This window comes from Ostrinia nubilalis, chromosome 1 (genome assembly GCF_963855985.1).
Source record: "Ostrinia nubilalis chromosome 1, ilOstNubi1.1, whole genome shotgun sequence".
NCBI classification, from domain to species: Eukaryota; Metazoa; Arthropoda; class Insecta; order Lepidoptera; family Crambidae; genus Ostrinia; species Ostrinia nubilalis.
The window spans coordinates 17255385-17282726 of NC_087088.1; the positions used below are offsets into that span (position 1 = coordinate 17255385).

The following is a 27342-nucleotide window of genomic DNA, read 5'->3' on the forward strand; positions in this document are numbered from 1 at the left end:
ATCCTTTAAACATAGGTGAATCCTTTTCAGGAGCATTACAGAAATCTAGGTCATCATCATTTCAGCCACAATACGTCCAAGCTGAAAATAGGCCTCCTCAATGACTTCCACATCGCCCGGTAGGTAGCGGCCAACAGTGTCACATTATGGACAATGATCATATCTATAAAATTCAAATTATTTATAATTAACAAGCACATATTTATTTCAGTAATTTATCTGTTATCTTTAATAAGAATAGCCACGATAGCCCAACGGTGAAGTGGTCGGACTGGCCGACTCGAGATCCGAGGAACGCGGGTTCGAATCCCACCGCCGCTCGACTATTGTGGTGAGCCCACTCGTAACACAAGCTTATTTAGCTTACCACGAGGGGCTAAGGGGACTACAATTTGTGCAATACAAATTGCTAATAATCTTTAAAAAAAATTGCATGATTACAAAAGTCACAAATTATGTTGCCAATAATTATTAATAATAATCAAGCAAGTCCAAACCGCATTGCTAGCGGCTGCTTCGCAAGATGAAACAGCTATTACACTTCGCGGTGACAGTTGCGCCTTGAGGCCACCAATTAGGACTGTGCTACGTTAACGGGACTGAAGTAAATCAATATCGAAGTAGTAATCTTAGTATCAAAGTTTGTGGGTGACTTCGCACGGGTGGTATGTATTATACATTAAAACCTCCCTCTTTAATAACTCTATCTATTGATAAACACAGCATTAAAATCCGTTGCATAGTTTAAAAGATCTAAGCGCACAGACAGTGGGGGCCTTTGTATTATAATATGTAAAGAAGCGTTAACATGATCTTCAAAAGACAATTTGAAACCTTTTGGTACCACCACTGACTTGTATTTCTATACAGCCATAACAGTTGCCAATAAAACTAATTATACAACACAGTGCCTTTCGACACTAATAATATTCGTTGTCATTCAAATTCCTGATCGTGATGTTATGTATTGTGATATTATATCTTGAAGTGAGGTTCAGTCCATATCAACAATAGATTTACGCAATTTAGTGGTCATTGTGCATATGTCTATAGATCTCTCGAACTGAGAGCCCGTGACATAACATAGCACAGCTCATATTACCGGCACTTAGCGGAATATATCATTACAGGCTGCATAGTTTGCATTAATGATAATAATCAATATTGGGAGTGGTTTGACATGCCTATCTCAAGGGTGCTCTTTACACGGACAATGAAGCGCTATTCATATACATATTAATCATAACTTTCCAGTAATGTAGAGAAATAAGAAGGAAAAGTAGTTATGGGGCAGAGGGCTCGAATGGCAACCACGGGCCAGAAGACGTAGTGTAAACAGGCCCCCATTAGGTGGACCGACGATGTGGTTAGAGTAGGAGGTGCCTAGATGCGGGCAGCGCCGGCTGTCGTGGAAGTCCTTAGGGGAGGACTTTGTCCAGCAGTGGACGTCATTTGGCTGAAAAGAACGAACGAACGAAGAAGGAAAACTGAGTTTTCTTCGCTGTATCCAGCCTCTTTCCTAAAGCGAATGAAACATAGTCTATATTACTATCCAAAAGTTGTTATTCACGAACATACTTAAGTGCATATTTTTCCTGTAACTATCTAATTACCCGAATTGCCTCATATTTCTTTGTACAAGCCAATTACACAAAACGCCCGACATAAGACAGGCCCGACGTCCACTTGACATATTAATAAGAACGAGCCGACGCCAAGTGTGTGTCCAGGCGAACATTCGTCCTGATGAATTAATTATTCTGCCCAGAAATGTATTAAACGGTACGAATAGAAAGCAATATTCTTTGGCTTTTGGGATAAGCCGGGAAGTAAATTCTAGAAGCGTAAAGTACTCACTTTATTAGGTCATTTGTTCAGGAACATACATTGTAAGACGCGTACCTACGTACTATTAAGGAAGACTTTGTGGAGAGTAATTTTAGAGATTGCACTCTACGAAATTTTAATTAGCACACAATTGAATTTTGAAATCGTTTCAATCATTGTAAGTTATAGTATACTATTACTTATTCTGTGGTTATAGCCTAGATTTGACCTCGTAGTAGAAAATAGGTCACATTCCACAATTTCTTGAGTCTAAATAAATAACACAAAGTATCGAAAATAACTCCAAACTAAAATTAAAAACTGGTAAATTAAGATGCACACTTTCGTTTCTATATGAAACACAAGTAAATGTTACCTACAATTTTATCGAAAATTCAACGTGTAAAGTGGACTAATAATATGAAAATGATAAAACTCAACGCCTAGACAATTTTGGACACAATACCACCCGACTTTAAAGTTAACCGCTTAAAAATTTATTTCCAGCAAAGGGCCTTTCTGACCAGAAAGAAGTTTTGCTAATTTTGTAATACTTTCTTGCGCAGCTTTTAAAAGCTGCAATGAAGTATTAAATACTCTCGAAGGAAACGTAAAGTTTCAAGTTTTGGAATTGACATTAAGTAATTAGGTTATTACGTAGAGTTTACGTTCTATAAAATCTTATAACAATGTAGCTTAATATTCAATTGCACCTTCTAAATCTAAACTAATATCATAAATGCTAATAGATCCTGTTGATATTTCTGTCTTGCCTTCAACGCGTTTTTACGCCAACCAAGTTCACTAAATAGTGAACCTGTGAGAACTAGTTTGGGAATTAATGGGCATAGACTACATTTTTTGTTACAATAACATTAACGGAAGAGAAATAGGAGATAAATATTTGTATGGGGAACCCAACATTTCTCTTTGAGCACAATAAGACACGCGATAGAGCTAGTACTAGTAATTACAACAAAATAAACCAATTCTATAAGACTGTAGCCGGTTCTGTAAATGTCCACATTATGTTAAGACTTATACGCCGCCGTTAAGGCCGCCACCAACCGGCCATTGTGGAAATCATTGGGGGAAGCCTATGTTCAGCAGTGGACGTCCTGTGGCTGAAATGATGATGATGATGATGATGTTAAGACTTCACATTAAATGGAAAATTCTATGAAAATAGCAACAAAACAATTGCAAAAGTGCCACTAGGGCTGTTTTGAATAAATCTCTTACAATATCAAATGAATTATGAAAATGAAACAGCGAAATTTTATTTTCCCAAACTATTTGACAATCCGATCATTTTCGATTCAATCCACAGCCGAAGTTGTTGAATAAAACAAGTCGAGAGTAGAATTTCTGCGTCAAATCGCGCCGTAAGAAGTGGTAAGTAAGCATTTCTATGAAAATCCAATTCCAGTGACACGATATTTCTAAACCAAAGACCCTGGACGACTCTATTGAAACGCGTTTCATGAGTTTCAAATCGGCCTAGTCTGATTTCAGCTCAAGAATGATTTTGTGACTGTTATTTTACCAGATTTTAACTGTTTTACTTTAAATAAAACAGTTTATGGCTGAACTTTTTAATTTTCTTTACTTACAACACATTATTTTGCATAGAAGTGCGTATATTGAAGTTATACCCATGTATTTTGGAGGTTACACAAAATGCTCGACAGTCATTTGCTATGTTTTAGTTTTAGTTTTGTGTTGTTATAAATTATATTGATTTTTTTTTTTGGAGAGAGTCGCCTAAACGAGCGCGTATTGGTCCGTCCATTGTTAACTAATTAGGAAATGAACTGAAAACCGGGTCACATTTGCGGTAGAATTTCAACTTCGTTCCTCCTGAGACATTCGCTCAAGTCACGTGGGACCCGTCCATTCACCAACTCTTCAGCTTTGTGAATGGCTAATTTTAATTTCGCGAACGAATGGAATTACTCGAAACCGCGGCTTTGATCAGGCGTCTTGAACGGGGTTATGACTGTAGCATTCCAAATTAAGACTTAGATTGTAAGATTGTTCTCAGGAACAAAGCGAGAATGCCGTAACAGACATTGATTGCTTCAATTAACGTTCTATTCTATAGGTAGCGCTTAACTCACTCAGTGTCTGAGGTAAGGGAGCGGTACGGGTGTTTTTATATCGGTAAACATCAGCAAAACTTCAGATGTGCTTCAGTAGCCTTATTCACTTGCCTACAAACTTGACCTTCATTGGTTGGGTTTTTTGTGGCGGTCAAGTTGTAGATCCTGGCTACACAGGAGTTGCAGTGGTGGGAACGAGAGGTGGGAATAGTCCCGTAGCCTTATTCACGTACTAGCTTTCCGCCCGCGGCTTCGCGCGCGTGGACCCCTGAACCCTATTTTTTTCCAAAAAAAAATTTAGCCTATGTTACTCGTGGATAATGTAGCTTTCGAATGGTGAAAGAATTTTTGAAAACTGTCCAGTAGTTTTTGAGCCTATTCATTACAACCAAACAAACAAAGTTTTCCTCTTTATAATATTAGTGTAGAAAAAACTTCAACGACAACAAAACACTGAGTTGCGGTCCTATCGAGTAATCGTTCTATCAAAATGACCCTTGTGAATACGGATTTAGAACTGTTTTTCAATGGGACGACGCGTAACAAAACTTCAATGACAACAAATCGCTGAGTTGCGATCCTATCGAGTAATCGTTCTATCAAAATGACCCTTGTGAATACGGATTTAGAACTGTTTTTCAATGGGACGACTTCTGAACGTCAGCGAGATCTTGACTGTCAAAATACGCGAATTAGGCCAAACTTGCACTTCAAAAAGGAACAGTTAGCCTGAAGGCTTATGCCATGTATTCATTAGACAACATTTGTTGATAAACTGTTTACAAGTAGTGTGAAACAAGTTTACCATAAACACAGGTTTCTGAAACTTGGCCGTCCACACTTGCTCTCCACTCATAGCGGGGAGCACGGCAACATGTATCATAAACAATGTTTCATCACCTATGTTTATGGACTGTTTATAAAGTGTTTACAGAGATGATGAAACATTATGAAACATTGTTTATGAACAGTTTATAAACAGTGTTTATCAACAAATGTTGCCTAATGAATACATGGCTTTATTAGTGAATTTCAATTAGCGTAAAACATTTTAGGGTTTGTATACGCACATGATCAAACTACTTTACCCAAGAAACTAGTAACGAAACTTAGAGAAAATTAATTTGCTAACATAAACACGGACGGCGCACATGGGCGGCAAAGTTATTGGATGAAATTGAGTTAATCAGTTTCTTGAGCAAAGTTGTTGGTTATCATGGTGCCTACAAGAACCGGTAAATAATTTTTATATTGAAAAAAATACATCAGACAACTTATAGTACCAATCTGATTAAAGTTTAGAGAGTTTATAGTCTATAATAAACTGATAAATGAAAGTTTGCGTATGATGATTGATTTCTGTGACAGATCAAAATCTACTAGGGCAAAAGAAGCTTGTTCTGAAATCATAAAGAAACGCAACATACTCATTACTATCCATATAGTTTTTAGAATATATTTCTATCGGCATTTACCGTCTTACTATTGCGTCTTCTGCTTAAGAAACTCGTTAACATTCTTCGCAACAATACCGTCTCTCCAGTGTGCTCTTAGAAATTCAATATTTAGCCAAAGAACCCTCAAGTTGTCTTCGTGAACCGCGCTAATTTGCGCACAATGAGGGTAGGTATTACCTTCAGCTAATTAGCTTATCTGAGGGTCGTTACGAGTCAACGCGAGATTAGCCCTAGTGTTCAACTACCCTCTAACTCATTTAGGGCCTTGGGGAGGGATACAACCTAAGTGCAATATTAGCATATCAGGCATAATAATCTGGGATTAATGAATCTAAACGACTGTGTACTTTAGAATGAGTGTCCTGTGATATTCCATAGTCATGGAACTCAAAAATTAATTTTAACTCAAGCATGTTTGGTTCAATGTTTAAATACCAATCGCAGGTTTGAATCGGTTCATTACAGTATCGTTTCTTAATAGAATTGGCTGTAATGTTTGTAAATATATATCGTGAAGGTCCTTACAACGTAGTGAGTACCAAAAAGACAATAAGTAATTTAATAGAATAGAGACAAAAAATAAAAATAAGATTCAACAATGAATAGAATCCAAAACGTTTAACTGACCATTTCAGAAAACAATTCTAGAAAATGGGTCTTAAAACAAGCGCACTAGATTAATCAATTGAAATCATTCCTCCTCCGATTAATTATTCTGTAGTGAGCAGAAATGTTGTGAAGAGCCATTCGGGAAGAAACAGATCCCGTTGTTTCGTAATTAAATGCAAAACTCAAGGCGGTTGAGGCAATTCCCCAAAACATAAAACGGGAACGGGAGGCCAGGAATGTTAAGGAGACGACAATTGGGAGTTGGGGCAGCCCCAGCGTGTATCTTTGTGACAGTAAGGCCCGGGTTATGAAATTCAGTGAAGCTTGAATCTGTCAAGCCTGTGATGGGTAGGATTTCAATATTTGAAAGTATTTGAGTTCCAGAAATGAGTAATTTGTAATGTAATGTAAAAAAGGAAAAAAACGATGAAACCTAATATGATCTGCGAAGCCTTTACTTAATTACCTATTTCGATTGAAACTATTACACGTTTATGTGGGTTCTAAGAAAATCTATTGTTTATTTATATGTATAAAAAAAGACATGAAATCAAAATTTTAGATTACAATCTCATCCAAATGAATTTAGATGAGTACCTTCCTACCTACCTTACCTACTTTAAGTAAGGCATTCGTAATACAAACATAAATACATAGGTACACTGTTATTACAACTCTTTCTTTTGTCATAGTAGAGTAAAAAAGTCAAGAACTAATTCAACGTGCGTATAGAAGTACTTATAGAAATGGCAACATTCTGCGATTGTGCGCCACAAAGGAAACTCTACACTAAAACGCGAGTAGGAGTTTACTGTTTTAAAACAATAGACGTAATAGAACTAATCTTGTCGCTCATTGTGCTGAACCGCTCAAAGAAAACTTAGGTTTTAGCTCTGAAGCCTTAAGAGTTAGCGTGATTCTATAGAGGCAACACTCAACGATCAACCGCAATACTGCGATGAAGTTCGTGTTAAAAGTTGTAGTTAACGTAATCTTATAAGTCAAAGTTATGCGAGTGACAGTATGAAGGTTTTTAAAATTAATTGCGTTTAAAAGATACTTAATTACTTAGTTGCCTCCTTCATAAGCTCTATATTAGCAGTCATTTACGTTAAACACGTATATGAGATATTTTACCGTTGATTAAAAAACGCAGTACCTAATAAAATAGCTAATATTGATTTAATTCAATCTAGCAATTAGATATTACAATCTACACATTTTACTAACTATTCTTGCTTTAATAATCTCTCCATATAAAAGTCAAAGAATAAACAATAAACAGACGTGTTACATGATTGTTTTATGACGCACCATCAATCTGCCTACGATCAGTTCATCAATCAACCGTCGGAAGAAATGTATTATTGCACGTTAGCAGTTTATTGCCGTTTGCGCCTTGGATAAAGGTAATTCGCTCCATTTGTTATGGCTGTAATGAATGATGATGATAAAAGATTTGACATTAATACTGGAAGAATTCGCTGGAACACCAGTTTTATCTACAGGCTTGAAAATTGCTCTATCGTAACTATTAATGGATGGAAAAATCTGTTTTGTTTTGATAGAAAATGGAAGTTCTGTTGCGTCATTCCGTGAAACAAGAATTCGCAAAACTTTATTATGACAAGTTAAGAATGTAATAGAAAGATTAAAAGCTCTTAGAGTAATAAATATAGGTATAGTATAGAGAAAGTTCGGCCGATAAAATTTATAAAATGAGGAACATGATAACAAAAAGAACATTACTGAATATGAATCATTTGAATAGCAAGTAGGTAAGTTTTTCTTGTTAATTGCTTGCAAGCTGGTGTGTTTTCGAATTACTGTCCCATTATAACAAAACAAAATATGTAAGAGTAATTTTGGTATTTTCGGCTTATTAGCAGAAAGTATCTAACCCATGACAGTAACATACTAATAAAATTAGGCCCACGACTAACGCAAAAAGGCTGCAAAAATACCTGTTCACGAACTAGATGTAGGTAGATAACTCGGTAATATAATAACAGTCTAGTCTGTGGAGGATGTTTATCGTCGCGAACAATCGTATTACAACTCTTATTCCGAGATAAACAAATAAGTATTGTAGAAGTAAGGACATATTGGATGGGACAACTTTCATAATAAACATGTCACATCGAGGATGTTGCTAAGCAATCAAAATACACATTTAATGTGGATAAATTCCCAATATACAAACGGTTGTCTGTATTTTGGTCGCTTTGTTTTGCAAAATTGATCCTGTCCAAATTCTAAATAATTTGAATTTGGACAGGATCAATTTTTGTATGCGGCCCTTTGCATGGCACCTATAGGTACACGTCCCAAACAGCTATAGCTTGCCCTATTTCAACAGTTTCGAAGCAACATATCGGTTGGTGCTGAGAAAAAGTGGCGGAAGAAAATCAATCCGAATTCTTCATGCACACGTAGCTTTCCCTCTTTTAATTTTACCGGTTTTTTGCAACGAAAAGTGAGTTTGGGAATATTCCCGCCCCTAGTGTCCGCACTGCAACCCCTCTGTAGCCAGGATCTAGAACTTTTGCTACTCAGAAGCATTAAGTAACTTTAAAGAAGTTTAATAGCGCCAGAGTTAACAAAAATAACGAACAACACCGTCGAAGAAAGATCACTTTCTTGCGCGCATCAGCGCGTGTTGGATCCACAATAGGATGGATTACTGCAAAAGCTTTTAAGTATAGAAAGCTGTGCAGAATAAAAATTCTGTATCAGAGCTGATTTCAAATAATACAAGCAATTACATAGGTACGACAATATTTTCTTTCTCATGAGAACCTCGTGGTACATCTGCTCTTCCTCTCCCCATCAGTCGAATAAATAAGGTTTTGATATTTACAACAGCTCAATGATCAAATTTCATATCAGAACAGCTTTTCTGGTTCTGTTAGGTAATATAAAGTTTCGTAATACTTTTTGCAAGTTTTTTTTATCCACCACGAGGAAGCTCTTGGCCTGCATCTAACCTGATGGAAAGTGATGATCAGGCTGAAAGTGGAGGCGAGCTTCACCAGAAATCCTTAATCGCAGAGAAACTGGTTATCTACCTCCTTCTCTTTTACCTTATTTTCTAGAATCTAGTGAATGCAAGCTCATTAAAGAAGGATTACAAGCAGATAACTTATTGCCCGGAGTTAAAAACTATACGATGGTAATGCAATCAATAGGGGCAAACATAAATACTGGCGGGCAGCTCAAATAATAAACAAACAGCGGTAATGAACGCGGCGCAAACACACGGGACCAACTTGTTTCACTTCGCACACATGCCGTGATGGAGTATTTTTTGATGCAGGCTTTTACCAGCACATATCAATGGTGACTAAACAAACATTGATTTTATTGGGAGGACTTTTATTTTGGTGCACTTTGTAAAATAACATAGATACGAGTAGTGTTGTCTGTAATAAAATAAATTATTTGATTTGATTTTGATTTAAATGTTGTATAAGGTACTTTTAAGGAAAGATAGCGTTTTCGAAAACCGGGTAGTTTGGAATACGAGTATAGTAGGTATGCTTCGTCTAAATTTCAACTAACCAAATCATAGTTTCAGTCTTTTTTTCGTTCATAAGGTCCTATATTAAAATCGTAAAAGCTAGAAATAATATCTTACCATACCGTTTTTATTTTTTGCGTTTTGTTAAATAAAACCTACATGAGTGGAACTTACAGTCTGTTTTATACTCAGTGTAGCCAAACTCAAATCGAATCTCAAATGTTTGCTAAGCAACTACGAATAGCATCAAAGGAGTGCAACAGGCTCCGGCTTCATTTCGAGGTAATGTTGCACTGCTTCAACATGTTTGCTGTTAGTTAACGGTGGTATTTACTTATTCCTTGGCAGGAAACACCTAGGCACTTACAGGGCAGATGTACCATCCTAGACTGCATCCCACTTAACATCAGGTGCGGTTCCGGTCAAATACCTGCCTTGTTATGCCTAAAAAACCTTGTTTTTTATCATAGTTATAGCTCTACACACAGGCACAGTACATAAAAATAGAGCTAACCATAACAATTAAAGCTATATACACATATGTAAGCTCTATAAATGTGACTCCGATTTTATAAAGTTCACTTGGTAAATCTACGATTAGACTCGATTAGACTACATGTGTATTACATAATTTAAATACTGATAGCCATACAATCACGTTATAACTACATTCACAAGTGGAGCTCAACAAAAATAAACTACAAAAAATAGTTTCTAAAACATTCATGTCTCAAAATTGAAGCATTGGGTGCAACAAGGGCGTATCTCGTAAAATTGAGTTTCGAGAAAATTGACGATGAAAGTTTCAATGTCTTATATTTTTTTAATGTTTATAATTTGACTTACACTTACTTTATTATTTGTTAGTCCCATGATTTAGCAATAAGATTAAGGTATTATAACTTTTTTAAAGCAATCGGAAACATCTTAAAATGCGATTTTTTTTACTTGTGTTATCCGCCCTTGTTGCACCAAACTGGTAAACAGATAGGGCGTTAGTTAAATTATTATTTTTTATGGAAAATAAATAACAATTTGAATACTTATTTTATTAATTTTAATTAAAATGTAAGTCAAACATGTGTATTTATTACAATCACCGTTAAAATATTAAACTTTCTTAAAAAAAATTCTGACTTTCGTGTTTTAATCAGATTTATCAAAATATTCACTAGACTGAAGGGAATCTTCCGAATCAGCTGCAACTGGCCTGGAAGGTCCAGTCTGATCCTCCAGGCCTGCATGGAAGGTCAGGACCAGTTTCAACAACTCATCTGGCTCACTGTTAGCTAGGTCCACGGACCAAGTCGCCAGATTTAGTTTTTAAATATTTTCTTCTTTTTAAACTGGTTGCCGCAGTTTCCAGAGCTTAAAAGGTGAACCTTCAATATTTTTGTTAATAAATTAAAACAATAAAATCAACACAAATCTACTCTAGAATCTTAGAGTGAGTCCATTTGCCGGAGGAATAAATAATTGAAAATTCAGTCTGGCGACTTGATCCGTGGACCAATCTAAAAGGGGGCCAAGTCACTGGAAGACTCAAAATTAGTCTACAGTCATTTTTTACATTAATAAGTTTTTAAAAACTGCATACACGTCGAATTTAAATGCACTTTTGTTACTGTGTGCAACAAGGGCGTAGCGCCACTTGTGACATAAATTATTCTCACGCCATCAGGGAGCGTCTGATCGAAACCAGTTTTTGGCATGTTAAACTAGATGGTACAGTGCATGTTTTGATATAATAACATCAAAACGGACTTTCGGTACCGAACGCCCTTGTTGCTCCCAATGCTTCAATTACGAATAGTATGGGTGATATTTGGTTCGGTAGAATCACTAAGACAAGAAATACCAAACAATGAGCATTTTTTCGAACGTACAGGCTTCGGTATTCAAGCTTAGCACTGTGAAGTCTTACATAAGTAGGTACATATGTATGTAGTTGCTATTTTACAATAAATATATGGCATAAGTAGGTATAGTGTGCTCTCTTTACTATGATTTTGATTTTGATTTTTGATTTTGACTTTACAAAGACCGACAAAGGGGCTAAGCCGCCGAAGTCTGCACGGTCACCCAGCACTAGCTGTGTACAGACGATAGCATGTCAAGCTAAACCATGTAGGTAGGGACTTAAGTAGTTGTAATAGAATCTATTTTGCATCGAAAATATACAGGCTGATGTACTGTTGTTGATAAAGTAGCTGATATTGCAACTAAATGCGCCTTTTGGCAGCAATCTCAGCGAAAGTGAATCCACTTTAATTAACTCTCGATAGGCTGCCGCTGCCAAAACTGCTAGTTCCTGCTTATAAGGCTCGAGGAAAACGCTTTTGTGTCTTTAGTTTGTGTTAAACGCTGTTAAATGAGCCTCAATTTTATTTGTGACATTAAGATGCAGCGTTTCAAAATAATTAACAACAGTTTAACGGGCCATTGCGGCGTTCAATATATGTATATTTAGATAATAAGGTATTATGCTATCTAACAGTGCTTCATCTGAAGCCAAGATTAGACATAATAAATAATTTACATTGTATGGACAGTGAATGGGTAAACGGTTGTGTGAATTTGTGATATTTAGCAATCTTCAATCACAATATTTATAAACTTGTCAGATATTATTTACACGGTTCGACAGTAAATTTATTTCCAACGCTCCGGTTGAAGATTTAAACGGATCGCGGCGTGTAAACCGGCTTTATTAAGTGAAAACAGCGATTGCCAAACGACCTGCCAGCGGAAGATTAATTCGGCCATTACTCGTGTTTTTTATCCGCCATGTTATTGAAAATGTTGACAAAGGAGCCTTTTATTGCCATTTCTTTTACAAAAATAATTTCGGCTCTGTTCTGTTCTCAGACACTATTAATTTACTCAAAACAGTTAGTCTGCTAGACTAAAAGAAGGAGAATTAAGGAATTTAAAAGGGGTTAGTTTTGCGGTAAATGTCGTTTCATAACATGAAGCTGCAAGAAATTAAATCTAACAAGAGTAAAACAGCGGAAGTCCTTTGACTTGCTTAAAGTATGCCAACCATCTCCGCCAGAAATAAAAAGTTGACACAGCTGTGGTATATGAAACTCACATACTTTAATTAAGGACTTCGTGACCTCATTATAGGAGGTAAGCTACGGAACGAAATTGAAAAGTTACTCCACGGATTTTACTTTGTGCGCGAAAAGTAATTTAACTTTTATTTTTCCCCGTCTCCGTGTGAACGCACCCACTCTGCCTCTAAAATGAATCAAATAATACGATAACTCGGCGAATAGGAACAATTTGCCACACATTTTTGTGTTCGTTGTTATTAAATTCGCGAGATTGCTTTACAAGCGTAATATCAAAAAGATTCTTGATTTAATACACTCTAGACTCTTCATTAATTTTAAACTTTATACAAAGCAGAATTTTGTTAAAATTCTCGGCAAAATGAGGTCTCCAAACTTTGGAAAGGATTTTCTAAAGGTTGACGCTAATGGACAAACTGCATTTTCCATTCCAATAATGGATGTCCTCCTCTCTTCTCATTGGGAAAACAAGGTGGAAATGTGTTGGACGGGAGAGAACTTGGAAAGTGCATCAAGTAAAAACTTACCATCAGGTGACCCACATGCCCGTTTGCCCTCTCTTATATAAAAAGATCAATACTCCACAATGATTTGCTTTAACATTAATTACACTTTCTCTCCATAACCCAAATCTCTAAGCTTCAGTTTGATTAAATGCTACAAAGAGCTACAATTTGCTAGTTCTAGATTATATCTGCCTAATAACACGATACTCTGCTATACTGTGCAAAAGAGCAATAATAAAAGACAATAACTATGCCTATAAAACAATAACAATAAGAATATAGAGCCTCTTTGGCAACTAAAATAACTACTTGTATACACTTTATGTAATTCGTCTAGTCTAGCATGAATAGCAAATTGGAGTATTATCACAAAGATTGATCATAATATTTCAACGAGAATAAAGAGAGGTTTCAGTGACGTGGAATATGACGTGCATAGTGAACTTGGACCTTAGAAAATCAAATACGAAAAAACAAAGATGTAATATCAAAAACACTCTTTTTATTTGAGCTAAAAATTATTTGATCCCGCAAGCACTAGACAATATTTTAATAATTCTTCAAAAAAAAACACTCGGAAAACAGAGCCTGCACAAGAGTCCCGATACAATATGTAGGGTAGGTGTTCAAACACAAATCAATGAACTATAGACAACATGGCCGCGCCGCCCAAAGCGAATTCCCGGTGTTCCCAGAAGCGTTTGCTCCACATGAATCAGAGACATGGAGTTACATCCACAGGAATAGCAGTATCGAACTAATTCTGTACCTACTCGAAAAAACTCATTTATTTTTGCAAATAGGCTTTTAATAAAAAGCACTTTTACACGTCCCAGTATTAACCTTATCACTGCTTCGGGACAATAATTTGGCCAGTGCTGAGAAGAAGCAGCGCAAGAAACTCAGTCACTTTGTCAGAAATACATGCGTAGCTTTGAAATTACTGATAATTTCTTTCTGTTCATAATATTCGTTCTTAACTTTAGGTATACGAGTATTTACAATTTTCTTCCAAGGTTCTTCATGCAAGTCATTGTTATTGTAAAATACCTTAAAAGATTTTGTGAAGCAGTGGTTCTTTATTAGGGGCTGACTGCAATATCAAAAGCTGCCTTAGATAGTTGGGGCTCATAAGAACGTAAACCATAGCACAAAAACATGCCCCATGCATACTGGGATGTCTGATCTAGTATACGTTATTCGAAGACAAGAACAGCATAGTGTTTCTGTGCTCGAATAGTTTGCATGGCCCAGTGGCTGGCATTGGACCACGAATGGTTTCAAATACAAGCTTAAGTTTGAATGGTACCCTGAAGTTTTGTAGCTACAACCAAACTAACTGTAATCTTACTAGATAAACTTAGCTATAAACCAATGTACCGAACATTGTTTTTACAAGAATCATTTCAATATGATAAATTATTGTCAAGGACAGGAATTAAAAAGAAATTGAAACAAAATAAAGACTTTGGAACAAACGCAATACGACTTTTATTTTAGCTCTTTTCGTAACAAATTATGAAGAGAATCAATTATTTTATGACATTTTAATAAATACCTGTTAAAGAATGAAGAAGGAAGAAAGAACATTACAGCCTTATTCACTGGCTTTTTGGTATATTCGTAATTGTCATTTAACAAGATTTGTACTTATAACAAAACATTGGAAAAGATACAGGAAAATCTGTCTTCTAGCTAATATTGAACGGGGCAACTGCAAGTCAACTAAGTAGTAAGCAGATATTGAATTTTTCAGTTGAACATTATAGATTTATGAATGAGAATGTATTTCCAAACATTAGGGCAATGAAATTCTAAGAAAAGTGGAAATTTCCAATGTGGCATGACACCAGCGTCTCTTAAAACTATATTATTACGCGTGGCACAGCTGTTCTGTATTCCTTCCTCCGAGCACATACAATTTTGATAACAATATTGAGAATATCAAATAGGACGTGTGATACAAACGCTCACTTAAATTCAGTTGGAATGGAAACAAGCAATGTATTCCAATTACGCGGCCTCGGGCTTTAACTCTTCAAGATACGTGATCACTTAAGCTAACTTAAAATGCTTAAGTACTCTAAGTGAGGATTAAGTTAGACGTGGTAATGCCTTTATTTATTGTGTTCCAGATTTAAGCTAGTTTTGAAATGAAATTGAATGTTTTTAAACTGATTAAGCTGAACGATGGCTACGTTATTAATTTCTTTTATTAAGTTTGTATCTTTATACACTGAGGAATGTTCTGTGTAGAGCACCTGATATGGTCCACTCTACGAATGAGCTTACAATAAAGGCAGTACTAGGGAATAGCGATGGAATGTAAAGCTTCAAGTCACCAAACCTTTGGAAAAGGAATGAGGAAGGATTTGTTTGTTTGTATTGAATAGGCTCTGAAACTATTCGACTGATTTGAAAAAATATTTCACCATTAGAATCCTAATATTATTTTTGATAAACATAGGCGGTACGGTGTTTGCCGGGTCAACTAGTTATTTAGAAAATATTGTAACATTTTATTTCTCGTTTTCTTTAATGTGAAAAACAATTATAAGTCCCTTCTTTTATTTACGTCATACTTTAACTTTCGTAAATATCAAAAGATACCCGAATGACCTTTGTACAGCCCTCGAAGGGTGTAATTACCCGCATGCCTCCTTTGTCCAGTATCAAACTCGGGGAAAGATTAAACCAACGCATGAAACTCCTACAAAGAGTTCAAAGACATTTTAACGCGATTAAAAGTAATTAAAAGCTCTTTGATGTCCTCTATAATTTGAGCAGACAAACATAATTACGTATATTAATAAAAAAAAATATTTTGATTAAATTGTCGAAGAGCCTAGGTTAATAAACATGTTTGAAACAAAAAAACGGACCAGTAAACGTCTAATATCCATAGAAATGTGGACGACGAATACAGATCTGGATATTTGGGTAAAATTAAAATAAAAACATATACTAAATCACTTGAAATGGTAACTGAAAATGTCTTAACTAACAGCAAAAATATTTGATGGAGATACACTCGATTTTTAACTGTGTTTATATGCCATACTAACACATTATTTATGTATTAAGTATCCTACGTTAATCAATACGAGACAAAGGAGTTTTCGCCGCTTGTCTAACACCGAGCGTTGACCTACATAAGACCCCTAGGATGTCCAGTATTGCCCAGGCCCATATTGTTTATGCCACTGGGCATTCTGGGCCACTCTCGCGAACGGTCCTCGCGAGGGCCCAACATAAATTCGCGTCGATACCAATTAACTTTGGACTGCCCGCAACCGGGAACCGCTAAATAAATCACTCTACTGACCCACGCGTATACTTTTAGGAAGTTTTGGAAGCATTGCCACGGATGCTTTACTTTTCGCAATGCTCAATCATAAGTAGATTTAAAATTATAAATTTTCTACCATTTGAAAAATTAAAAAAACATTTATTCAGTATCTTTGAAGTTTACATATTGTTGCAAGTGACTGGGGTCTCCTTTTAAGTATAATTCCTGTGTTAGGAGGCCCCGCTCTGTCTTAAAGTTACAAAGATACGTTTTAATTATTATTTCACACATAGGTACTCGTATCTGACGGCTGCCTTTGTTTTAAAAACCTTGGTGTTATTGTGTATAAATAACTTTTTATTTACACCCAAATCACAAAAAATGTAGTAAGTTAATATTGAAAAATTAATAAATTACAAAAAAAAATATCGATTAAACTGTCCAAGACTGGTGACTTTATTTCAATCGCTATAACTTGAAAGCTTTAGGTACCTCCTACATAATATTGCAATCACGATGGATGGATCATTACCAGATATTCAAAATCTCTGGTCATCACTATAAAGCTTCACTTGGTAACAAAAGTGGAATCAAGTCTTCCAGCAAATATTCCCGGGATTTTATACGCTTTTTATTATTGCACCAGATTTAGTGCAAAGGCGTCTGCTTTGAATGCCTCGGTCAAAGGGAACTGATAAGAAAACATTCCGCTAAAGCATTTTCTAACGAGAAAGGAATCTTTGTACGCGAACGCTTTTTGCAATATGTAAGTGAAACGCAGCTGTAGATATCTCTTGCTGTTTTATTACAATGTCTGGAACTCTATTGTAAAACCCGGTGTTTATCCGTGGTGGTTAACTTGAACATGTTTTTCTATACTAATATTATAAAGAAGTAAAGTTTGTGTGTTTGTATATTTGTTAAATTGTAAGGGGTAATATCGGGATCTACTAAAACGATTTTAAAAATTATTTCACCAATAGAAAGCCACATTATTGCTGAGTGTCAAAGGTTACCTATATAAAAAACCGAAAAATTCCGCGCTGGCGAAGCCGCGAGCGGAAAGCTAGTTACTAAATAAAGATCTTAGCTAATATCTCTTTGTTAAGACTTTACCTACATAATATTATAACACTTTGAATTGTAGTGTTTTCTAACTAATAGAAAATTTCAAATGGCTAAGTATTTCTACTTCGTGCTATAGAAGCAAGCTCTTTAGATTCTACTATTCCAGCTATTACAGCACAATAGAATATTGAATAAGGTTGTCACTTCGAAATGTAATGCTATAGCCGTGCAAAGAATTCCCTTCTGCGAGAGATATGAGCGTCCCAATACCTCCAATTCACATTCTATTGTCGGCCAATACCTTCGCAGACGTCGTTAACGTGTTTCGGAGCAGTCGTTCGGAAATCGAGGAGCTGTCAAAAGTATTCCTCGCCGATGGGCCGGCTCCGGACCGCGCACGGGTAATGACACGGGAATGATAAATGTTCACACGACCGCCTCGCTATAAATCCCACGCGATTACTTTACCTCGCGACGTTCGAAACAATTTGTTTTCCTTGTCGCTATCTGTGTAGGATATTTTGATCGGCGTTGTTTTGCCGAGCGATTTGCGCGACAGATAAATAATGGATGCTTAGCCGATTCGGGTGCAAAGGCCGGTTTTTGCAACGAAGTCACGCGAATGATCCCCAGAGGGAAGTAAAACATTTAGCAATAAGGTATGTTGAAATGGTTCATGTACCTAGTTACTTGTCAATTAGGTCCTGTACCTAAGTTTTACTAAGAAATCTGCAAATGGAGGGACAATTATGGAATACTTGAAGACTTTTGAAACGTTAAATCAATGAAGACGAGTAATGGTTACTTCACAGTCGCTTAAGTAAAGCATTCAGCCATTCACTAATTCATAAAGTCTAGCAAGCGTTAACTAGGTACTTAAAAGATGGTATCTAAAGTGTTGAAACTTCTTGTCTTAGCGGCTTTAAAACGGATTCTTTTAACCCTACAAGCTCGTAATTTGCAATATATGGGCACTTATACACGTCCCTACACTTTTTACTGTACCTGACGCTTTATCGATTGAAACGATCACAAAGGCATTGCTGATTTTATACAGCCGTGACACAAGCCATAAAATTGCTTTAAGAAAAGTGATTTTGCAAAAAGAATAAGGATGATTGATTCATCTAATAAGTTTCAATAAAGCCTCTGGGAGATTTCGATAAGTAAAATGATATCTTTCTTTTTCTATTCATAAAATTTTGCTTTATGTCTACGATTTAACAATGGAATAACTACCTTGATTTTGTAATATGATATGATGTAGATAGTGTTCTTGATAACGTTATTAAAGTGTAATTTTTGAGTACCTAGGTATTGATAATGTGTAATTTTGTTTGAGCTTGTTCAATAGGTGTGCAGACAAAAAAGCCCGCTGTATAATATGAAGGCGAAAATAGTAAGAAAGCTTTAGTAAAAGCTGATAAGCTGATTTGAAGAAGTAGAAAGAAGTCGATGGGTACGTAATATTTTGTATGAGTTCAACCAAACAAGTCCAGTTGTTGTAAGAATACTGTTCTTAGTTTTCCATTAGCTTCTTCTTCTTGATAGCGACTAAACTCTACTCATTCTCATATTCCTAACTTTAGAGCTGTAGTATTGGCGATATCCAGTTTATAGTCCCCATGACCCGAGAAGCCTTCGTATCCTTCGATCCTTGTGCTATTTTATCGATTCCCCATAAAACTTTAATACTGGAACTGATACACAGTTGATGTCATTGCCTGAGCTTGGAACGCGTTTCAGCAAAATGAACTTTGCTATAAGCGCTTTATATTAGATTGGATGGCTGAGTTGAATGAAATTGGCAAGTACTTGCTCTTATTACATACTTCATATTTGCACGTTTTTATGATTATGTATCTTAGAAACTGTTATGGTTTGTTTTTCGTTCGCATTGGAAGTTTTTCAAGTGAGTATTATGAAAGTTACTTACAATGATGTTTAAGGTACCTAACTTTATAAGCAATATAATTTAAAAGTAGAGTAATAGCAATTAGAGATAATTAAGAAATGGAGGAAAACATTCAGTAGTGTCCTTTCGAAAGTTAATGAGACCTTCAAGGATAACTGAAAGTAATCATCAGTATACAGTAAAAGAAAACCAATCCATTAGATGCAATCTCATTTTAATTAATCACGTAGATTGCGCACCGACCCCATAAAATGTTCGCACCTTAACGGCGCGCGAATCATTGGGATTCCGCCGAGTCCGCTTAGCCGGCGAAACAGGTACAGATTCACTCGTAAAATACGAGTTTTTCCGCTTTTATTGCATCGTATACCTCAAAGACGTGGAAATGGAAAGTCTAGCGCCTTATACGACCCACGTGCCGCGGGCTCGCCCCACAATGTACTACAACGCTCCCCGGGGAAATCTATATTTTATTAGCCGAGAACCTCTATGCACGCCGACGTCTCTTTTACGAGTCGGCTGTTTTTGCGTAAATCATCTCGTTACCTGACCATTGTTCGAGCGAATTATCCGGTCGGGCGAGTCGCCCTTCATACCGCGTTACCTCCGCGCCTCGCGCCTCGCCTGCCGGGGCAGGCTCCGGCTGCGGAGGTCGACATTCACACACAACACCTCAGCTCTCACCATCACGCCAATCGATTCTAGATCGGGTAAACAAACTCGGCGGCGCGAGGCCGCCTGTTGCGTGCGGCCACGCGGCGGTCACTCACCGGGCAGCAGAGTTAGCAGCGCCAAGGCCGCCAGAACGGGGGCCATGGCGGCGACGCGCGGGCATACCACACCCGCGCACGCTGCGCTAGCACGCTGGCGCGCTCATGCGGCCTGAGACAACGTGGCGGCCGGCCCGAGCGGCGCCCGGCGCGGGACTGGGCGCCGCCCGCCGCGCCCGCCCGCTGCGCAGCCGCCAGGTGCGCGCCGCGGCGCTCTCAGCCCTGCCCCTTGGAAAAGCCCGATCTCTTTACCTCAGCTCGTTACTCAATGAACACTAAATACTTTTACATCTCAGCTCGGCCACGGATGCCCGCCCTCAACCGTCACCTGAGAAAACCGTCAAGGGCCCGACGGCAGCGTCCGGGACGAAGTAGGGCAGCGGGCTCAAGGTCGGTGCAGCCCTCGGCCGGGATGCGGTGTCGCTCGACGACTTGTAATCTTTATGCGCCCTTGACGGCCCTTCACGAAAGTTGAGCTGTGTCCCACTGAAATATTAACGAGAGCGCGTGGCCTAACCCACACCCACGTGATAGTCGATTCATTAACAATGCGGAAAGTCTATTAATGTTTAAAATGTACGTTATATTTTAGACGGCGAAAATCTTTTTAAGTACTTTGAAAATGAGAGTCACGCGTGGGTAAGTTGTGTTGAGAACGAGTCTATTTTACGTTGACACTTGAGGGGCGCCGGGCCGAGTTAATTGTGCCAATCAGAGCCCGCGGTGGGCGCCAGCTCGCACGCCGCCCAATCCATTAGTCATCTTATCCCGGGTGAAGTGTGCTCTACAAGTTAATGGCCGAGCATGACTTGCCCGACGACACCACTATATAAGACATGACTGTACAAATCTAAGCTTCATATTAGATGCCAGCGCCGGAGAAGTAATCCTCTTCGAATCAATCCATCTGAGCTCCGCAAAAGGAAAACTCTTTTGTGCGAGTCAATAGTATAACAAACCTTGTTTACGTAATCTTTTGTATTTTATCTTCATACTGGAATTTCAAAGAAATAATCTCATAACTATTTTTGTAGTTTTTCTTTGTATCGTATCGTTTTGAGATGAATATGAGCTCAGAACTTGAGATATCTTATAACTTAATGTATCAGGTGTATAAATGTAATTAAATATACTCAATAAATCATTGCTTTGATAGCAACAAAAATTAAAAGACAAGTCACGATAGTCCGTTGAAATATTACGCTTGCAAATACTGAAAATGATAACCATTATTTAAATTTTAATGATATTCCTTAAAGCAGAAATCGAGAATCACGTAGAGCCCCGCGTTGGGCGCCAATATAAGCGCCGAATAAATTCCGCCGCCAGCAAATTATTACAACTTATCGTGTCCCTCAACATTTAAAGAGAGATAAATTGCTCCAGCCTTTGGAACTGGAAACACGCCGATTGCAAATAAATATCAGAATGCAACACGAATCTACTTTAGTTTAGTGCTGTCGAAAGTAGGTAGTAAGTGGTCTGGGTGTCTTGTTTAAGTAGGCATTTATGAGCGAAGTTGAAGAGTGTAAACTAGTGCATAATGTACTTACGTAAATGTTTACTTATTAGTTACTAGCGCCCCGCCCCGGCTTCGCACAGGTGCTAAGTTATACATAAACCTTCCTCTTGAATCACTCTATCTGTTGAAAAAACCGCATCAAAAATCCGTTGCGTAGTTTATTAAAGATCTAACCATACATAGGGACAGACAGCGGAAAGCGACTTTGTTTTATACTTTGTAGTGATAGACTCACTAGGGAGGACGTTTGATGGAAACTCACACTAAGCCCTCTTAAAAAGACCGTTCATTCGCAATGTGAGTTACTGATGAGTGCCACTAACTTAGTGACCAATATCTCAGTCCAAGATAATCTGTTAATTACATAAAGTTTTTAGTAATGGTGGAAAACACTTACCTTTTACTGTTTGATGACGGCAATTGACAGCATTCTGCAGGTGTCTCTTTTCTTTCGCCGATTCTTGTTGCTCACTGATTTTATTTCAAACTTTTTAATTAAAATAGGTCTTCAATTTAATTTTTCAAGTACCTACATTGAAATTGATGCTGATGCGCGCGGCGGACAAGCTATAGATGAACCACGCTGAACTGTCCCACCAAACTCAATGACAGGGGGGCGCTACCATCGTTTAACTATATGGTTTCCAACATGGCTAAAATCTGAACCAGCGATCCGGTATTGACGGTGGCGCCCCACTGTCAATGTCATCGACAGGACAGTTCAGTATTTTGGAACTATAACCCTACACTAATGTTTTTTTTTTTATTTAGTGCTGGCGTTGAATATAGGGATTGTGCCATTTAAACAACAGAAGAGTATTTATGTGAAACAAATGTTTTTGTCAAATATTTACTAAGGATTATTAATTCTTTTTTTAAATATTGGGCGTTTTGCTTTACTTGTAGCCTTTTGGTAGTTTAATGGTAACCTAGCCACCTAAAAATACTATACTAATTCTATTCTCACTTTAACGATGGAACGCCGACATCGTATGTCCCTCTGAGCGATTTAACAGACAGCATAACCACAAATTCTTTTGTTTTCTAGGAAGCTTTTTGTACAACAGTTTATACAAGTATCTCTGTATATACCCAATGAACAGCAAAGAATGTAAATATGCACTGCAGAAATGGCTTAAGGGTAAAACATATGATGACACAGAAAACCTGTTAATAGTTATTAGTTAAATTACTTACTTTAGGTATGCTAGCTATAAATAAACATTCTGTCAGCAAAATTTTATTTATGTAACAAAATTGTCAACCTTTACCTTTATCAACATTGTTTTGGTGTAATTATTTATAATATCTGTTTAATAAGCACTAACTTACATAATAAGTATGGATACCTAAAACACAGGCAAACATTTTTGCTTAGTTTAGGTATACTACCTTAATTAACATATTGTTACTAACCAAATAATAATTTCATAGTCCCATTTAAGTTTCTTGTATTTAGGCTAAGTTTTTATTCAATAAATTTATCTTATCTTATCTTAATTAAGATTATAATAACCACCGGTGGCTGCATAAAGTCGTAGTGAGCGCTATAAAGCCGCTGGCCGTCACATCTGAATGGGCGATCAAACACCGCAACGACCGCCGCGAATACTCGTAGGACGTGCCTTCATTACACCAGATGCAAACAATACGGTTCTGTTATAGCATATTTTACTGACATTATATTCCTTTGTGGTTAACTCCATACGATACCATTCGCATCTATTTTGTGGAGTCATTGGAAGTAAAAATAGCGCAATTTAGTGTATTATTAAAAAATATTTAATAAAAACCCAACTACGTAAAACATACACATACATTATGTACCTATACACTCGATAAACATAGCCCTCCTTCTGGGTGCAGTCAGGTAAAAAGTTCTTATATTATTTCTCTTACTAAATTTTCTCATAGTTACTTCAGTGGCACCTAACTTTAAAATAGTTCTTTTGTATTTTATTTTGCATGTTTAGAAAAATGTATACCTAATCAACGCATTTCTCTAGACCAATTCGTAACTATTAAGGTAAATGGTTCTAAACTCCTATAATTTAAGTATTTGTAGCATTTGCATGGGAAACTGTAGCAACAAAGTAACACGTTGATAGTTGATAGGAACAAAGTGAAGTGGCCCCACGTTGGGCGCCAATATTCGAGCCATCACGGACGACTCCCTTCGGCGCCTTAAATAACAATAAATTCTTATGTACACATGCTACAAAATTGCGAGTCAAGACAATGTTCCTAAGTGCTCCACTAAAATAAGTCGTCGCCAGTTAAAATATTTAGGATGTTTAATTTGTTTATGAATGTAGAGCTTGAACAAATAACCAGCAATAAAGGAAACCATTTATGTTTTTACATTTTTGTAAATGGTCTGGTCTTAATTCAAAAAACCAAAGATATTACATATACGCATCTAATAAGTGATACTTTGGAGGCAATCCAGAAAAGAAGCATTATAAGTACCATAAATATAATTAATCTTTCAAAAACTCATTAAGAATAAACTTAGAACGAACACCATTTATTTTCCCTCTATTAGTCCAGTGACCTCTTAAAAGCAGTTAAAGTCAATTAGATTTGTGAAAGCATTTACTCTAGTTACTTTATCGAACTACAGCTTAAACACTCTTCAAATCCAATCAAAAGTCGTTCGTGGACGTCACGCAGACACTATAACTGGCGGTTATCAGCAGCGCGGGTTCGAATCTCACCAGCTGGATATTTTTTGAATTTCATTCAATGTTGTTGGAATTTTATTAAGATCTATTAAGTAACTTTAAACATGGAAAACGTAACTGTACGGTATAAACCTCAGAATTCAGATAGTACAGAAGCTAATCTATCTGTATCGAGTAATGATGACAACATAAATACCGGACTCCTTGATGATACTACGATGTTGGATTCGACAATGATGAGTTTAAATAGCACAACACAAAATAACGCAAGCGCTTTAGAAGAACTGAAAAATGAAATAGTAAACCTGAATAATCGAATCAATAATTCAGGCAAAATTATTGAAAATTTGAAATACGAAAATAACATGCTGAAGAAGACAGTTGTGGATCAAGGGAAAAAAATAGATAATCTTAATAAAATAATCTTGAGTAATGAAACATCCGTATCAAACAGAAATGACTCGACCCCTCCTCTGCTCAAGAAAATGCTAAACGTAATTAAGTCAGCACCAAGGGTATCTCCGCTGCACGCCGACAGAAGCGTATGCATGAATTATAATGCAACCCCCCGACGTCTGTCCCAAACATCTCATCAGTATAAAGCATGTAATATCACACCAATGGACAGCAAACAAGCATATGTATTACCGAAACTTTCTACTATTGAAGGAAAATCAACACCGTCAAGTCAAGGCAAGAGTATAACAGAAAGAGAATCCGTTTTAGAACCCATGCAAAGGAAAGTTATTATCATCGGTGATCAGCAGGGAAGAGATGTTAGAAGAATGCTAAAGAAACTAATTGGAGAAAACTATTGTGTGGTTTCTTACTTTATGCCTAATGCAACAATAAGTGACATCATTAGTCAAGCTAAATTTGAAATAAAAAACTTGTCAAAAAATGATATTGTTGTACTGTTGTGTGGTACAAATGATAGGAATCCTGAAATTTTACAAATGAAACTAAATTTGTGGCTTGATTCTGTTACACATACTAATGTTATTGTTAGCGAAATTCCCTATAATATGTATTTAAATGAAAAAAAGTTGAATTATACACTTAAATTTATATGTTGCAAATATGATAATGTACTGTTTATGGACATGAACTATAGTAGATCTATACCTACACGGCAAAATCATGCTGTTAATTTAGCTCGCTCTTTGTTAAAAGAAATAATACATTTTGAATATTGTTACAAGCTTAACAAATATCAATTAACACAATTGTCAAACGCTAGCAAAATATTTGAAAATAAAAGTACACAAACTTGTGATGAACTGAATATAATCTGTAGCAAAAATGTTGTTAAATGTATTAATCTTGATAATGATGAAGTGAATGAAACGACTGAATGTATTGACTTTATTGACGATAATGTAATTGACGAAGCGAGTGAAAAAGCTGAAACTAACCCTAACAATTTATTTCGTGTATAATAGTGTACATATTCTACACCAAAATGTTAATGGCTTAATTAATAAATCGGATATGTTAACTGTGTCTTTAGATGAACTGTCTAGTAAGGGTAAATCTGTAGATATCTTGTGTATAACAGAGCATAATATGACTAATAATGACATTCCCAACTTAAACCAAACCAATTACAAACTTGCTGCATCATTTTGTAGAAAGAACAGACATGGCGGTTCTTGCATATTAATAAGAAATGGTCATAAGTACATTGCACTAGAAGAAATAAATAGGTTATCAATTGCTAACGTAATTGAATGCTCAGCAATCGAACTTTTAGAACATAAAATTTGTGTTGTCTGTATTTACCGACCACCCCATCAAAATATATCAACCGTAAACAATTTTCTTAACCAACTTGACAAAATGCTTACGAAATTTATTCTAAAAAGAAAAAAAGTTATACTATGCGGGGATTTTAATATTGACATTTTGAAAAATACAAGAAACACTAAAGAATTTTTGGAACTTCTTCTTTGCCACAATCTCAAAACTCAATTTAATCAACCTACACGCATAGCAAGTAAAACATGTATTGATAATATAGCACATAATATAAGGAGATGTACAGGAGAGGTGGTTGAACTAGCTATTTCCGACCACACAGCACAATTACTTAAAGTTCCCGTAAAAAAAAGCTGCTTATTGCAATATTGGTATATAGAGAAACGAGATTACTCGATAGAAAATAGAAAATTGTTTATTAAATACTTAAATCAACTTACTTTCCTTGAAGTTTATAACGCTTATGAAGCTAATAGAGCATTTGACAACTTCTATGAAGACTTTAAATTAATATATTATCTGTGTTTTCCTAAAATTAAAATCAAAATGCGTTCACATGTTAGACCAAAATGGTTAAGTAAAGGAATTACACTTTGTAGTAAACGGAAAAGAGAATTATTATGGAAATATAGATCTAATCCTAACAACAAAAATAAAAACCTACTTAAATCGTATGCTAGACGTTATAAATCTGTAATAAAATTGACCCAAAAAGCCCAAAATAACTTTTTTATAAATAATTCTCTAAATAAATGTAAAAGTACTTGGCAAATTATAAATAGAACCAAATCAAGATATCCCAAGGAAAGCATAGATAAAATAAAAATAACAGACAGAGTGATCACTAACCCCAAAGACATTGCTAATGCTTTTAATGACTATTACATTAACGAAGTTAAATCAGAAAATAATCTAAAGTTAAATGATAAATCCACAGGATCTAATCTGAAAACAATTTTTATGGCACCTACTACTCCTGATGATATCCAGGCGGTAATACTTTCTTTGAAAAATACAAATAGCGCCGGTTATGATGAATTAGTGACAATGATAATAAAAGATTCATGTGTTATCATTTCGCCAGTGCTTAATTTCATATTCAACCTATGTATTGAACAGGGTATTTTTCCAGAAATGCTAAAAAAATCTATTGTCAAACCCCTCTTTAAAAAAGAAGATAGGACGAATATGAGTTTCTACAGACCGGTAGCAATGATCCCAATATTTTCAAAAATATT

General features: G+C 36.3%; 1 protein-coding gene across 1 annotated transcript in view; it reads right to left on the reverse strand.

Moving 5' to 3' along the window:
- Positions 1-20187, reverse strand: part of LOC135074342 (neuronal acetylcholine receptor subunit alpha-7-like) — a 142777-nt gene extending 122590 nt beyond the window's left edge. Inside the window, exon 1 of the mRNA XM_063968602.1 lies at positions 20141-20187. Coding sequence (XP_063824672.1) covers positions 20141-20186 — 46 coding nt within the window. The 5' untranslated portion in view covers position 20187. The remainder of the gene's footprint in view (positions 1-20140) is intronic.
- Between the last annotated feature and the right edge of the window lie 7155 nt (positions 20188-27342).